The sequence below is a fragment of the Empidonax traillii genome, unplaced genomic scaffold (assembly GCF_003031625.1).
Source record: "Empidonax traillii isolate 1590-97213 ecotype Southwest subspecies unplaced genomic scaffold, ASM303162v1 scaffold248:size1534464, whole genome shotgun sequence".
NCBI lineage: Eukaryota > Metazoa > Chordata > Aves > Passeriformes > Tyrannidae > Empidonax > Empidonax traillii.
In genome coordinates this window covers 1,206,940-1,222,524 of record NW_020955441.1, presented here as the reverse complement: position 1 = coordinate 1,222,524, position 15,585 = coordinate 1,206,940, and the positions used below count along the sequence as shown (strand labels likewise).

Here is a 15,585-nt window from a genome sequence, read left to right as displayed (position 1 = left end):
CAGAATGGTTACAAACCTTGTAAACGGAATCAGTCCCTGGACAGCTTTGATTTATATTCTCACACAGCAGATTGGCCTTGGTCTGCCTGACCTTGGTAACATAACAGAGGTCGTATTTGCACACAGATACTCTTCTTGCAAAAAGGTTTGTTGTTGCTGTTACTTTTTTTTTTTTTAACCATTGCATTTAAGAGGCAAATTGCAGCCCAGGTTTCTAATTGGCTAGGCACTGGATAAACACAAACTGAAAAGGATGTATCCTGTTCCCACAGTGGATGGTTTAAGAGAAGAGGTGGCAGATGGGTACAGCCAGGCAGTGGCCTCTGGAAGCAGGAGAGCCGTGTTGGACTGCAAAATCAGCAGCTGTGCCAGCGCACAAGCCGCCTAAGCAGAGCTGAGCTGCGTGTGTTGGGAAGAGGGGGCACACAGGATCGGAGGCATCAGAGGCAGAAGGGAGCTTTGAAGAGGGCTTGGGATGAGAATGAGAAGTTAATTGGCATATGCGTGCTGGGGGGCGCTTCAAGTGTGTGAAGGACAGCAGGGAGGCAAACACAGAGGTGCTTGTCTGCAAAGGTGACGAGTGAGCAGTGGGGACCATCATCACAGCCCATCAGAGGTGGGAGTGAAACCTCAGAAGAGATGAGAGCTGATCAGCTGGTCACTCAGCTCAGCTATTACTGCAGTAATAGGCTTTTCCTAATGTGAGCTACATAGTTCATCTTTTTTTTACCAAATGGTCATGGCAGCTGGGACTCTGCTTTCTCAAGCAGCAGTAAAGCAGCAGTTCACACCTCTGTTGGGTTGAACCTTCCTCAGAGCTTTGTTGTGGCGTGAAACAAAAGGTATTTCCCTCCAGTGCTGCTGCCTCGCTTCCCAGGCCGAGTATGGGTGCTGGTGGTGGGCAGGGACTGCAGCGACAACAGGAGGTGTTGCTGCTATTTCTGTGTGTGTCTACCATGGCAGATGCCCTTTGGGGTCAAAAGAAAATTTTCACGCTTGTATTTCAAGCCCCTGCTTACACTGTGCCTCCATTTGGGTACCCCCTTCCCATGTTGTGTCAACACCTACGTGTTCTATCGGGCTGTGTAACCATCCTGGTTTGGGAGACTACAGGGAAGAGAAATGTGTATTACAAAAACCTCAGTGTATAGTTAAGGCTACGGTACTAAAATTTTAGACAGTGTTTGAATGTAGCCCAGTGTTAGTGAGGGAGTGTGACTCAACCTGTTGGTGTGATGGTGGTTAAAACAAGAAAGGGCTGGAAGCAGTCTGTGTGTCCCTAAAGCAGCACTCTGGTGTGAAATACCGGAGCAGGTCAGGGAGGCTCAGTGCCCTGTGGAAGCAACTGGCACCAACCAAGCTGGAAGGCAGGAGAAGACCCTCTGGCTCTTCAGTTGTCCCAGAGCCAGCATTGGCACCCCTGGCAAATGCACCTCTTTTTGTGTATTGCCACCTGCGGACGAGTGCTGAGGAGAGGGGTAAGCTTAAGAGAGAAAAAGCAGTAGTGTGAAAGCTGTCAACAGTGTGTGAACAATGTCCCCAGGTGTCTTCATGAAAGGAGTAATGAGGGGAGTGGGGGGGGAATAATCTTGAAGAGTTGAATGGTTTCTTTCAATTTGCAAACTTCTCTCTGTGACAGTTTCTTTAACCCAGCACGTGTTTATCAAAGATTAACACCGAAAAGCCAGTAATTTGTTTTTGCTCAGTAAGTCATATTTTCTTCATAAAGTAAACGCTGTGGATATTTTTAGCATTATGTAGGTTTTTTCCTTGATGATAACCTCAGACAAAAATAATCAAATCTCATGCTTTGGGGATTAATCTGATTTCCTGCAAGGGTACAGATAGAAATTTTTTTCCTTGTGTACCACTGTACAGGTTTTGCTATGAGAGTGGATTATGGCTTTTCCTCCCCCTAAAGCATCAGGTTTTCATCCTCACCAAAAACATAACAAACACTGCTTGTGGTTGAACAGTGGTCTTTGGGGGCAAACTATGCCAGCACAAACCTAAATGTGTTTGGTGCAGATGTATAAGAAAAATAGACCTGCAGAATTAAATAGTGTGGGGGTGAGTCATGTTGACACCGGGCCAGTATTACTGGTGACAACACAAGGATTTAAGGAAACATTGTAATTGTACTGGGCATTTGGGGAGGTCTATGTGGAAGAGAGAAGGGGACAGGCTGTAATATAAGGCTTTAAAGCCCTTCCCTTATTCGCTACAGGTTTCCTTCTGACCTTGATTCAAGCACTTGCAGTCCATATGTTACTGATTTGAATATCTTTTTTATTTTTACTTTTAAAGGTCTGATCTGTGACTGCTCTGTGGCTTACTAGTCAAAATGCCAAATTACTGAGATGCATATATTTCCCTGTTTTGCGGGGTGAATGTTACCATGAGGCGATGAAGCCCAAGTAAAAGAGAGAAAGAGGGAGAGCTGGTGCCCAGCACAGCTGTATCCAGTTCCAAATGATTGCTGAGGGTGGGCTCTGCAGGTTGTGTTTGGTCTGTAGAAGGTGGGTGGTTTTAGGACGCAGAGTTCCCCAAACTGATGTGAAGCAACACAGGATGTGCCCAAGCTTGGGACCCAGAGCAGGATAGCAATGGCTGCACGTTGCACCAATCCTGCCTCCGACCCCAGACTGGCAATAAATGGGTATAATTTACCTTACTGAGTTTGTATCAGTTTAATCACTTCAGGGGACTGTAGGGCAAGGAATCATCTGGATCAAATCCTGCACTAATACATCTGATTTCTAAACAAATAAAAATAAATTTTTCACCGCTACTCCTCAGCATTTTTGGTAAGCCAGGTCCTCCCAGAAGACCCTCAGCACAGGCACCTCTCAAGACATGGGTCTTGTCTCTCTGACTGTCCCCAGGGTCTCACAGCATGAGCCCTGATGTTCCCCCCCTCTCCCCTGTGAATATGTATATACATACATTTACAAATACACACTTGGAGACTACAAAAGCAGCAAATGTGATAATGTGATCCAACTGTTCAGTGCTAGGCTAGAAAGAAGTATTTTTCTGCCATTATGTGAAAATTTAGCGTGACTGGAACAGAGTCTGCATTTGATTAGGCAATTTAAGAAATGTAAGAGACTTCATACTGTAGGGCAGTGCTGCAAAACAATTGCTCGGAACATGTTCTAAAATTGGTTTGCCTTCACCAGATTTCCATGTGTTTCTGCACGACATCTCAAATGAAAGTATGAGCAATCACGTGGCAAGTGACAACAGTTTGGTGTTATGGTAAATAAAAACAGCAGTTTAAATAATTACTTCAAATCCTGAGTAGACTTTGAGATAAAAACAAAAAAACCCCCCAAAACCCAAAACAATAATAATACTTAAAAAAAAAAAAAAAAAAAACCTTGAAAAAAAAACATAACTCTAGTACTTTCTAGCCTGGGAAAAACATTTCATAACGCATCCTTTCACTGGTGTGGTTAATCTTTAATGCTTAACAAGAGAATAGTAATCGTTAACTTTGAGCTCAAGCTTCCTTCAGGTTTTCATGCTTGTATTTTGTACATGTAATTGATTGTGCCCAGGAAAGTTGCAGAGCACATGCTTTGCATATACAAATAGGTAACTGGGTGGTCAGCTACCAGATTTATCTGTGCAGAAAAACCAAGACTAGTTAAAAACACATTGTTCCCCACTCTCTATTCCTACAGGCAAGGCTGGCTGGCTATTCCAGCCCTGAGAATGGCATACTGATAGTACCAGCACAGTGCTTAGGATGCTCTGATGTGTTTCTTGCCACTTGATAGTCTTCTGTCTTTCCCCTTGCATTTTCTAGCAGCCATTTACTTTCTCTCTGAAGGAGAGCAGTGGCATACAGCAGCCTTTTCCCTGGCAGTAGCAACTCAAGCCAGCAGGCCCCATGCTCCAGCAAGGCACAGTGATGCAATGCTGGAGGGATGTTTATAGCAGGGGAGAGCAGTGGGTGGAAAGAAGTGATGCTTTCTGGAGTGAGGTTGACAGCAACATTGTCTGAGGCACAGCCTGTTGAACAGCAGATGTGCCCTCTCCACAGTGCAAATCCCTTTTTTCTTTGTCCATCCTGCTTGTTGGGATGTATTCTTTCCCCCAAACCTCCCTTCCATTTCAAAACATCCCTTTCACTTCATCCCGTAGGCAAACCCTGACCTCCTGGGCTCCAGCCAGGACTAAAATGGGCAGCACTTATCTCGGGGATCAGGGCTGGAGCACTGCTCAAGGTGCAGGCTGGAGAGACAGCAGGGCTCTCAGACAGCAGGCCCAAGGGGCTGCCAGCAACTCGCTCTGGCTGTGGCGTCAGCTGGACTTGTGCAAGTTGTGCCTGAGACCTTCATTATGTCCTCACCTGCAAATACTGGTTTATACCTGTCTTAGAGTTGCCTTATCAGATGATGCCTAATCATGCTGAAATGAGTGGCAGTTTTCCTATGTAAATCATGTTCTGCAGGCTTGCAGGAAGAATACTTACTTCCTTCACTTCCAGCTCTCACCCACACTTGTAGCCAACTCTCCTCGAGGGAGGAAAAGTAATACTTTGGTCTAGGTTTTTAGGCTTTTGTTTGAGGCCAAGGGGGAGGGGGGCAGTTTGGGTTGTTCCCAAACCTGCATCTAAGCCTGTATGTAGTACTGTAAGTAATTAGATCTTTGCCATCACGGCTTAAAAGTTCTTGCTAGTTTTCGGGATAAAAGTATTTCGGTCTGAAACACCCTAATCAAAAGCACCAGAGACCTCTGACCCAGCTGGGAGCTGGAGGCACTCAGGACTTCACCCCGATGAGCCACAGCTGCTCTCTCCAGCAGGGTGGCTTTGCTTTCCTCGGGTTGGGGTCAGGGCAGGGGTAGGAGCTCGTGCTACCAGGGCTGCCCATGGCCAGGAATTAATGGAAGATCAGTGCCAAGAGTAGAGAACAAACCCTGAACATCACTGCGCTGACATTCGCTGCACCAGTCCTTGGATGATTTCATGAATAAATTTAGTATATCCTAGGGCAGTCCCAGTTGGGCATGAGCAGTTTGAATTAATGAAATGCAGGTCTGCTGAAATGGTGAATCCAGGGCACTGCTTAAGTTAAAGTACCTTGCACTCCATCACTGATAGCTCAACCTTGGCAAACTTTCAAGGGAAGGATGTCCTGCAGCAGCTTTGCAAAACAGAACAGATTTGACCATAGATGTGAGCTGAAATCAAAGGTTGGTTTCAGCTGGAGGACTTTTGTGTCACCCTGGTAAGGGAAGGTGGTTAACATTCACTCTCAAAAATTAACCTAAAATAAACATAATTGAGGCAATCACTTACAGTTTGTTGAGCATTTTTATTTCCTTTCCTGCTGAAACTACCGTGTGTTCAAGTAAATTTTTGATCACAGGAGAATTTAGCCCTCAAAGTGCATCTAATCAACCACTAAACACTTGCATCATTAAAAGTCACCCTATCCATTTTGCAAGCATTCTGTCAGCTCGTTCTGGAGCAAGAGGGGTGCGCTTTCTGCAACGTTCAAAGCCTGCAAACAACTGAAGTGTAGCTGGCAGTACCATAAGCCAATTAAGATGAAAGCTGTGATACTCAGTGGTAGGGTTTCATCACTTTAATATTAAACTATCTTTTTTTACTTAGGCATAGATCAAGAGGTGTTAATGCAGAATCCTTAAAAGAAGTCAAGTATTATCTTAAAATAACAGACCTGTTATTTGCACTTTCATGCTCAATTAATAGATCTGCTCCAAATATCCTAAATTTTTTCTTCAGAGCTGCAGACTTTTAAGGTTGTTAGAGAAAGTCAGGAGGGCTATATAAGCAAGTTTAAATTTGGGTGTACCTTTGTAGGACAGAATCAGGTTTTATTACCTATTTATTCATGCTGTATTTTTCTAAAAGGGACTACAAGAATTAAGTACGTTTCTTATAACCACAAATATTTTTCTGTGTTATTTGATAATTAGCTGAAACAATCTGTCACCAATTTCTACAACATGGATTTATCACATCATAGACAGTCTCCAAGATCTGAATGTACAGTAAACCCGTGTGTCAGGCATTGCCTTCAGGAACTTTATTGAAGTCAGCCTTCATTAGAAGAAACACATACTGGAATGACATTAAAAAAATTGTAAAGAAAATCACACTTGCATTGATTCTGGCTGTTGTATCCCCATTTAGAGAGGATTTACCACACTATAATGCAATTGCATCATTGGAAAACCTATGTATAGCTATGACCTAAAATGGGAATCTAATCCCTTGCTTCTCATATAATACTGATACAGATTTTTAAGGCAAATGTGGTGTTCTATGTGGAATACTTTCTGGCTTGTAAGCAAATGACTCATCAGATCCATTTCACACAGTAAGACACAGAAAAAAAGACCAAGACAAAAAAAAATAGGGGCAGGACAAAGAACAGTTGGTTCCCTCTCTAGGGTTCAAGCCATTAGACCCTGGGCCATGCTGGTCTTTCTTACATTTTGACTCAAGTGGTACAAAAAGGCTTCATTTTCATGTTTTGATTATCAAAACATTTTTTGACCTGGTCCCCCTCTGTATGGCTCTTATTTTATTCCAGTTATTTTATTCCAGTCACAGCAGGGATTAGGTATCTGAGTGAATATTCTGGTATATCCATGGTTGCCAATGCATACATTTCTACAAGTCTAGGGCACGTCTGAAGACAGCCTGTACCACCTTCATATACTTTCTTCTGAATATTTTATCTTCTGAAAAGATTGACCTGGTTGACAAACCAAAATTGAGCAACAACCTATGTTTCTTTACCAGGCACAAGTGGAGCAGAGCCCCAGTGCCCTGCTAGTGAGCTGGTCTCTCACTCTCAGCTAGTGAGCAGCTGGCTCACGAAGCTGAACTTTCCCCACCTGGTAGCAGTTACCATCAGCAAGTAAACTCAGATGCAGATCCTTAGCCCACTAAAGTGGAGTCACTGCCATAAGGCATTTGAACTTCATGAAGCCCAGAATTTCAACCATACCCTTTTCAGGTCGTGCTTTTTAACTTGCTGTTAGTAGACTGTAAGTGATTTGTGCAGCAAAAGATGATCCCTGAGGCTGTAGTAAACAAGATTTTTAACCTTTCTATTCTTGTCCTTTGTATCCAAAAAAAGGGGAGAGGTGCTGAAGAGAAGTTCTCATTCAGAGACTACTGTAGCTTTTATTTGATTGCAGGTGAAATCTGTGACTTGCTCTAGCCTGGCCAGCACATCTTTGTTGCTTGAATGTCTTCTGGTTAAAGAGCCCAACTGCTCAGTGCCCTGAAGCCACTGTCTAAGGTTCCCTGTGACCCTCACCGGGGTTGTCTCAAGGGCTGAGTAGAAGTTGCTGAGTGTTGCACAGATGTGCTTTGCTCCACATCAGAAACTGAAGTCTCAACTGTAACCCCTGAGAAACCTGTTGAGCATCTCTGAACAAGCAGCAGTAAAAGATTTTTATGTTTTGTTTTGTATTAACTTTTATCTTATTATTAGAGTGGTTTCATGCTCAAGATTTCAGAAGGTGCCATCTGAGAAATGCAGTAGTTAGTGCCTTTGCACTAATTAGTGCCCTCAGGGAGCCATTTGCATGCAGGAAGGAACAGAGGACAGCAGGGATTTCCTGATCTGTCCAAGTCCAGTCACTTGGGATTGTGGCAAACCACATCAACATAAATTGACTAAGCTCAGCATATTACTAATCAATTCTGCCTGTCCCCCCTCTGTGATATGGTTAACTTGTACCTTCAAGCACAGAGGACATCCTTGATCTCACCCAACAGCCTGAGTTTCGTGAAGAAGGAAGACAATGTCGCCATTTACTCAGCTTTTATTATTGCAACCCTTTTCTCCATTCCTTGGCAAACTCTCCACGAGTGAGCTAACTTTTAGGATATATCTTTTGTTCTGACCTGTCTTGAACTTGAGCCTGGATTTGCCGTGCTGCTCTCCTGTCTGTGCTTAGCATTTCGAGAGGCGTTTATTGTGTTAAGGAGATTTTTAAGAATTTTTTTTTTTCTCAGTGAGTGGAAGATATTGCATCAGTCTGGTTTGAAGCCATTTTATATGTTGCTTCTCCCCAGCTGGCTGAATGCCCTTTCCCTTCCCCTCTTCTCTTTTACGTGGCAGTGCACGGAAAGATGATTGATGGAGTGTCACCGGCACGTTGTCAAAGGCTGGAGTAGATTAATGGGCAAGAAACACCAGCCTGTTCCCCTTCATGTGTGATTGTTTGAAGGCAGGCTCATATTTTAACAGAAATTATATCCTGCTTCTCTGGATTCCCCCAATCAGGAATTGAAGGATGGGATTTGTAGCTGAGATTGAAAGGTACCAGGCACAAAGAGCCAGTTTATTATTTGGGACAACTGCCTGCCTTCCATTTGACCAACAGCATCTCCCTGAGGCCTGTTTTGGGCAGGTTGCTCTCCTCTTAAACAATGTGGATATGTGCCACCAGTTAACATTTATACCTCTTGCAGCCAACAAGTAGTTATGGCACAGGCCAAGTGGCCAGAAGAGCTCTGATTTGGGACTTGCTCTCCACCTAAGTGGCACTGGTCACTGTGCCTGTGCTGCAGGGAAGGACCTTTGAAAAGGCTTTTTTGGTTGTTGGCCTTGGTTTGTGCCTCAATTCCCCAGCTGCAAAACAAGGATAGCAATATGGTAATTTCCAAACACTGCACTTGCCATGGATTGTTTCCTAGCAGAAACGCTAGGAATGCAATTTGTAAGAGAAATTAATCAAAGACTGGTCTGAATCCTGGCTAGGGGAGAAATAATCAAACCCAGAGTATGATTGTTTTCTGCATTTTCTTGAAGGTAGGCTTTGCCAGCATTTTGTAATCAGCTATTCTGGTCCAAACAGATACTTCATCATTGTTATTTGTAGTCCCCAGTAGTGGCCTCCACTAAAAGGTTTGAGTGTGGCAAGAATTGTATCTCTCACACCAGCCTATCTGGTCTACCAGAGGCATACACCTGGCTGTCATAAACCCCTGCTCCAAGGGCTAGCTAGATGGAGCCCATTTTTCTGATTATCCAGGAAACAGCTGTTGTTCTTCCCGGTTTATTCTCTGTTCAGTCTGATCTCAAGCCTATGTCCAAACAGATAAAAGCTGCATTCAAGAGCCTCTTGAAGCAGGTGCATTTCCTTTTCATGTGTAGCTGGAAATCAGAGCTAGCTACTGTTAATGTTCTTGTAATAATTTTGCAAGCAAAATAACAAAGAAATCTGTACTTTTAGCCTGGCTGGTGAGAAGTGATAGCCTCTGGTTTGCTGATCCAGTCGAGCTCTCTGTCTGCTCTTCTCTCCTGTCGTGACAGAGGTCTGTGCTTCATGTAGATATTTTCTTTGATAGAGATTTGTGACAGGTGATATTTAGTTAGAAGAGATTGCAGACCATAACTATTCCTGCCCTGTATGTTCTCAGAGTTCATCTCTGGAGTATACTGAGATGTTTCAGGGGGTTTTGAGGAAGCCATGAATGTGAGTTTGTTTCTGCTCTGGATGCCATCTCTGGGGAGACACATCCTGTGGATTTACATTTACCAAACTTCTCATTCTTTGAGGGAGTATGATATGCCCCCTGAAATTTGAATCTAATTGAGAGAACTGAAACCCTCCTTTTTTACTTGGCATTTCGTGTGTTTCCCTACTGCTTTTGTGACAGTTTGCTGTGTGTTGGCCATGACAATTGTGACTTGAAAACAAATTGCCCTTTTTTCTGCAGCCATTTCCTTGAGTCCAGAAGTCAGTATCTGCCAGTGTAAGGCAGGTTACAAGGAAGTTTTGTGATTGTTGCCCCAGTGAATTCTTCCCAGACTGTACATTGAGAGGAAAGAGAGGAAAAAAGGAACCCCCTATTATCTGCCCATGCTTGGTACAGGCAGAACTTGTGCAGTTTGCAGGCTGTGTGTGATTTGCAGCTGGGCCAGGGTCTCTTTGAGTCATGGTGTGTGGGCCACAAACAGCCTCATCTCCTATGCTAACTACAGCCTACATGGCTGGGAGAGCTTCTTGCTCTTTGGCAATTTGTATTCATTTGTTCTCCAAGAAAACGAGGCTTCAGGGAGGACTTTCACTAAGCACCTTACTGATGTTACTCACTGACTAAAGGTACAGTTTTGTGCCTCCTCTTTCACTAGGATAGCAGTGGATTGGATATTTGGAGCCTGCTTTTCTTTAAAGAAAGACACTCCCCACCCAAAAAAAAAAAAAAAAGATTGTGTAACCATTAATGATTTGTTATTGTGTCTGGGAGCCACTGTGCTGCAGGACTTTGCTCTAATGGTGCTTTCACAAGAAAGAACTAATTTGACTAACTTTATTAATTCCAGTTTGTTTTAAGTTTGCTCATTAGTAATTTAACGCAAGATGCTTCAGCTGAAGAGGCCATGTCAGGACAAGGAAGAGCAGAGGGAAAGTGCCAGGAATCATTAGTGTTTATTAACCACTGCACTCATCAATCTTGACTAAGAGCACAGCCCATTCGTTCTGGACTGGTGGACTGAGATACAGAAATATCATTAACAGTGGAAAATGCTTCTTTCCAGGTCAGTCTGTAATGGGCAGGCATCCAGACAACACCCCCGCCCCCATCCCCAAATGTTACCAGCCTCTCAGTTGCTCTGCTCTCAGTCCAGCCTGAACTGACAGCTCAGCAGCCTTGTGGAAGGAGGAAGCCCTGCCCTTAGCCAGCCGTAGTATCAATTAACAAATACAGCATTTTTGTCCCCAGTAAGCATTACTGAAAGGTTAAGTGTTGTTATGAAGGGGTTTTTTAATTGCTTTTCAAATTATTAAATGATTAATACTTTTGTGCTTTGCTGGATCAGGTCTGGCACCTTGTGCTGGCAATGTGTTCCTCTCGGTGCAGTTCTTGAAACATTGAAATGGAAAAGTTTCTTTTTTTTTTTTTTCTGTTTAGACAAAGCATTTAATAACCAATTTCAGCAACTGCAAGGCATTGAGCTGATGACTCAGAGCTCTGACCTGTGAGCTGAATGAATGCCCCCAAAAGGTTGGAGGAGGGAATAATACTACATTTGCCAGGTTTCTAATGAGAAATATGACCCCTGCCCCTACCACTTGCGGTCATTAAAGATTACATTTCACTTTGAGATGTGTTTTCTTGCATCCTACCCAAATTGCAACTTGAGTAGTTACATTCTTGCTCACTAAAATATCTCTGTGGTTTAATTGGAGAAGTTATGTTTCCCTTCCCCTCTTAAAAGCTTTGTTGTACAATGTTGTGGTGCTGTCATAATCTGTGCTGTACAGTCTGTAGGGCACACAGAAACTCCCACTGGTGAAAGCCTCTGAAGTTGCTGGCTTTCGACAGTAACAAATAGAATGAGGGGGGAAAGTGGCATCTTGGGAACCCAGTTCAACATTGTCCCCTCATTTGAGTGCCTTCCCACCCTTGCAAAACGTGTGACAGTGCTGTAAGGGCAACACTTTGCATTTACTGGGCATATGTGTAAGTCACTGCAGATGACAAAGCATGAAGTGCCTGGTCCTTGGCATAAGGTCTTTGACAATGGGTCTGTTAGACTTAGTACTGTGATGGCACAGCCTGGAAAAAAGCACTAATATTAAAACACAGCATGGGTGTTTGGACAGATTGTGTGTGCTGTGACGTTTTGTGGATAAGATTTAGGTATTTTATGGGAAATGGGTTTTTATTGGATGACATTCAGTGACAGAGGGGATGGAAAGAGATTGCAGTTTAATTGAAATTCTAATCCTAAGTTTGACAACTTTTCTTGCCAGGTCAGCAGCCTGCATGTTCTGATTCCTGTGAATTAAATGGGCTGACAGTTGTCAGCTTCTTTGGAAATGCCTGTAATCCAGCTAAAAATTAGCAAACATCAATATGTTTCAGGGCAGCTTTGAGTTAGGGGTATGCCATGCAGTAGTTTTCCATCAGTGTGCCTACAGGAGCCTTTCCTAAGCTCCACTTCAGTCCACTGCTGCCAGTGCCCAAATACAGACAAAATCTGCTGGAGGAAGTCACGTTTGCTGTCCTGTGCTGCTGAAATCTCACTGTTATGTTCCTGTTTTCCAGGTAGTTGAACAGCGTTTCCACAAAGGTAGCGCTCACCCTTCCCCAGCCATGAGGCTCCCTCTGCTCTGTGCCTTCCTGACGCTAATGAGCCTGTCCCGGTGCCGAGCTGTCAGCTTCCCTGAGGACGACGACCCCATTAACGTGGTTGACTACCACTGTAAGTTAATCTGCAAGTGGTGCTAAACACCCGGGAAAAAGTTTTAATGTTGATTTTTGTTGTTGTTGTTGTTTGGTTTGTTTTTTTTTCCCCTCGTGAAATTGAAAATAAAAAATCCGATTCCTTTCAAATTGAAATGTGTTTACTGGCTTTGTATCTTTAATAGAACACTTAATCATTTTCTTAAAAAAGCAATCAGAAATACAGCAATAACTTCAGGAAAAAGAACATTTGCTGACATTAGCCATCTTTTTCTCATTTATATTCAAGACATTACTCAAGGAATTTAGTTTAAACCCTTCTACACCTAGTATATACAGCTAATCAATGCCATATATTGATTCTTTAGCTCTATAATCCTGAGTGATGGTGTAGCCCATTTTTACTTGCAGATTCAAGGCAATATCCAGTATTTAGAGGACGCCCTTCAGGCAATGAATCTCAGCACAGACTGGACTTCCAACTAATGCTGAAAATTCGAGACACACTTTATATCACTGGCAGGTAATTTTCCTTCACTCAGTTCATTAGATTAAAATTCTTTTCTCTTCTGGTTTTGCATTTATGTGTAAAATTCATTTAGAAAAATGTGCAGAATATGATAAAAATTAGAATTGGGGAAGGACTTCCCTGAGAAATACACCGTATCTATGGCCAGTGCATGAAAATTGGATTTGAAGGCTGCAGTTACTGCAGTTAGGCTAAAACCAATGATCAAATGCTCTTTTCCTGCTTTTATATTACTGCCCTGCCTGATAAAAACCTCTTCTGATCGCTTTAAACTTGGACTGACACGTCAGGGATGTCAGAAGTGAGGATAAAACACTTGCATATTTACAGCCCAGGTTAGCCTTTAACAAAATGGGCAGGCAGAGATGAGGAGCTGGACACTGCAGGTGCTGCTTAAGGACCACAGCAATAAAAATCAAAACCACCCCATGTTTTCCATGAACAACCTTCTCAGAAAATCCATACGCATTTCATAGGAGTTTCTGGTCTAGCACAACATTCTAAGAATAGGTTTAGCTTATCAAATACAGGACCATAGAATTAATGAATTTACTGGTGTCTTTTTACTCTGCAAACAGGGACCAGGTTTACACTGTAAACTTAAATGAAGTTCCAAAATCAGAAGTTACTCCAAGCAAGGTAAGTAGTAGATGGAGGTGGTGGGTTTCTTTTGTTTTAATTTTTTTTTTTTTTTTTTTTTTTTTTTTTTTTTTTTTTTTTTTTTTTTTTTTTTTTTTTTTTTTTTTTTTTTTTTTTTTTTTTGAGAATTTTCTTTGGAAAGGAATTTAAATGTTCCTTTCTGGTCTGATTTAACAGAAATTAACATGGAGATCAAGGCAGCAGGACAGAGAGAACTGTGCTATGAAAGGCAAACATAAAGTAAGTTTAGCACATTATAGAAAAGTGATGCTAGTATTTACTATATATGTGAAGCTGTGATTAATATCTCTTATTCTCTTTTCAGGATGAATGCCATAACTTCATTAAAGTCTTTGTTCCAAGGAATGATGAGATGGTGTTTGTCTGTGGAACAAATGCATTTAACCCTATGTGCAGATACTATCGGGTAAGAATATTGGAGACATCATTAATCTGTTACTGATTTTGCTTACACTGATTATGCTTTAGGAAATACATCCAGAGTGACTGGGGGGTGCTTCAAGGTGAAATAAAACCAGACAGAAGCCAATGTGCTGAATTAAGTTTTGTGGAAAGGCGATGTTGTGCTTTTGTGCTAGTGCACAAAATAGAAATGACACTATCACCTGTTTATTCTTCTTCTCCAGCTGAATACCTTGGAGTATGATGGGGAGGAAATTAGTGGTTTGGCAAGATGCCCATTTGATGCCAGACAAACCAATGTCGCCCTCTTTGCTGGTAAGAACTTTTGCTTGTAATGAGTCTAAATGATTAATGACACCAAAGGAGCCAGAGAGCTTTTAAAGCGAGCACAGGAAAGCTAAAGGTGTCATGGTGCCCCTGCTGTTAAATTTTTAAAGGGCCTCCAAAGGATCTGAAGCTGACCTGCTAATAAATAGGTTACAGCAATTTGGGGAAATGTGACAGTAAAGAAATGGGGGAAAATACAGGCTAGTCAGAATTCTCTAGATTATTAAAGGCCTCTTAATACCATGTTTTCAACTTCCGTTTTAGATGGAAAATTGTATTCGGCAACAGTAGCAGATTTCCTGGCAAGTGATGCTGTTATTTATCGCAGCATGGGGGATGGATCTGCCTTAAGAACAATAAAGTATGATTCCAAATGGATAAAAGGTAATTTGGGGAGTATTTTCCCATACACATGGCAAATGTAATTTCAGTGGCACAGAAGGTCAGGTAATTCACAGCCAGTGTGCTTTACACATATGCTACAATGTCAGCATGTGTGAGGCTTTCAGTGTGGTATCATTACAATAAAAAAGCTGTTTTAACTCAGAAAAAAAAAAAAAAAGGTGGCAAAATTTTTGTTAAATGCTTCAGTGAATGAATTTGTGGTAACAAAATACTGTAGCTGAAACAGAATTTCTGTGAGGCCTTCTTACAGTCTAGTAGCCAACACTAAAGACTTCAAGTTCATTTAAGCTCCAGTGCACCCTTATTTGGCCATCCTAAAGTATCTGGAAGACTGGAGCTCACTTTGGCTGGTGTGGGCCTGGGGAGGAACCGCCAAGTCGCACAGCACAGTCAGTGTTGTATGATGATCGAGTGGCTCTTTGAAGTAACTTCTCCTTGCTCTTTCATACAGAACCACACTTCCTCCACGCCATAGAATATGGGAACTACGTTTATTTCTTCTTCCGAGAAATCGCTGTGGAGCACAACACTTTGGGCAAGGTCGGTATCGGCACGGGGAGCTGATGGGTATCTGTGAGTCGTAGCAGAAAGTGATCATCCTAAACCAGCATCAGGAACAAGCACAGTTCACTGTATGAAGTAGGGGCTAATACAAAGGTTGCACAGTTTTCCCATCATTATAATTTACAGAGAGGGAAATAAAGGAGAAATAGAGCAGTGCTTTCTTCAACCCAAAAGCTGCTTCTGGTCTCTAAGCCTTGCTGTTAAGCGAGCTCACTACAGGTATCTTTCAGTTGCTGTTGCCTTAACTCTTGTTGCAAGTAATGGAAAATCTGAGGGTGTTTTCATGCTTATTAAAGAAACAAAAGAAAACAACACAAAAGAAGAGTTTCAAAGAAGTTTCTCTAATGTCCCTGGATATTGAATAATTCAGTCATGCCAGTACAGAGTATAATACTCATGCCTCACCATGGAAGGATATTCTACAATAAATTATTAAGTCCTTTACACATGGTTAATTAAAGTCTTTAAATCTCACTAACAATACAGTTTTGCAGGGGAA

General features: G+C 42.3%; 1 protein-coding gene across 15 annotated transcripts in view; it reads left to right on the top strand.

Moving 5' to 3' along the window:
* The window catches only part of SEMA6D (semaphorin 6D), a 214,756-nt gene that overhangs the window by 188,729 nt on the left and 10,442 nt on the right, over nucleotides 1–15,585 (top strand). For 12 of the 15 annotated variants that reach the window (XM_027888998.1, XM_027889010.1, XM_027889005.1 and 9 more), the window contains 8 exons: nucleotides 12,062–12,218; nucleotides 12,611–12,722; nucleotides 13,307–13,367; nucleotides 13,545–13,607; nucleotides 13,693–13,794; nucleotides 14,015–14,105; nucleotides 14,382–14,501; nucleotides 14,974–15,062. In XM_027888998.1, the coding sequence (XP_027744799.1) occupies nucleotides 12,110–12,218; nucleotides 12,611–12,722; nucleotides 13,307–13,367; nucleotides 13,545–13,607; nucleotides 13,693–13,794; nucleotides 14,015–14,105; nucleotides 14,382–14,501; nucleotides 14,974–15,062 (747 nt within the window). In that variant the 5' untranslated portion in view covers nucleotides 12,062–12,109. Of the gene's footprint in view, nucleotides 1–6,839; nucleotides 6,847–10,528; nucleotides 10,548–12,061; nucleotides 12,219–12,610; nucleotides 12,723–13,306; nucleotides 13,368–13,544; nucleotides 13,608–13,692; nucleotides 13,795–14,014; nucleotides 14,106–14,381; nucleotides 14,502–14,973; nucleotides 15,063–15,585 lie in introns of those variants that run through there. The other 3 variants (XM_027889002.1, XM_027889001.1, XM_027889012.1) reach the window with 3 other exon arrangements.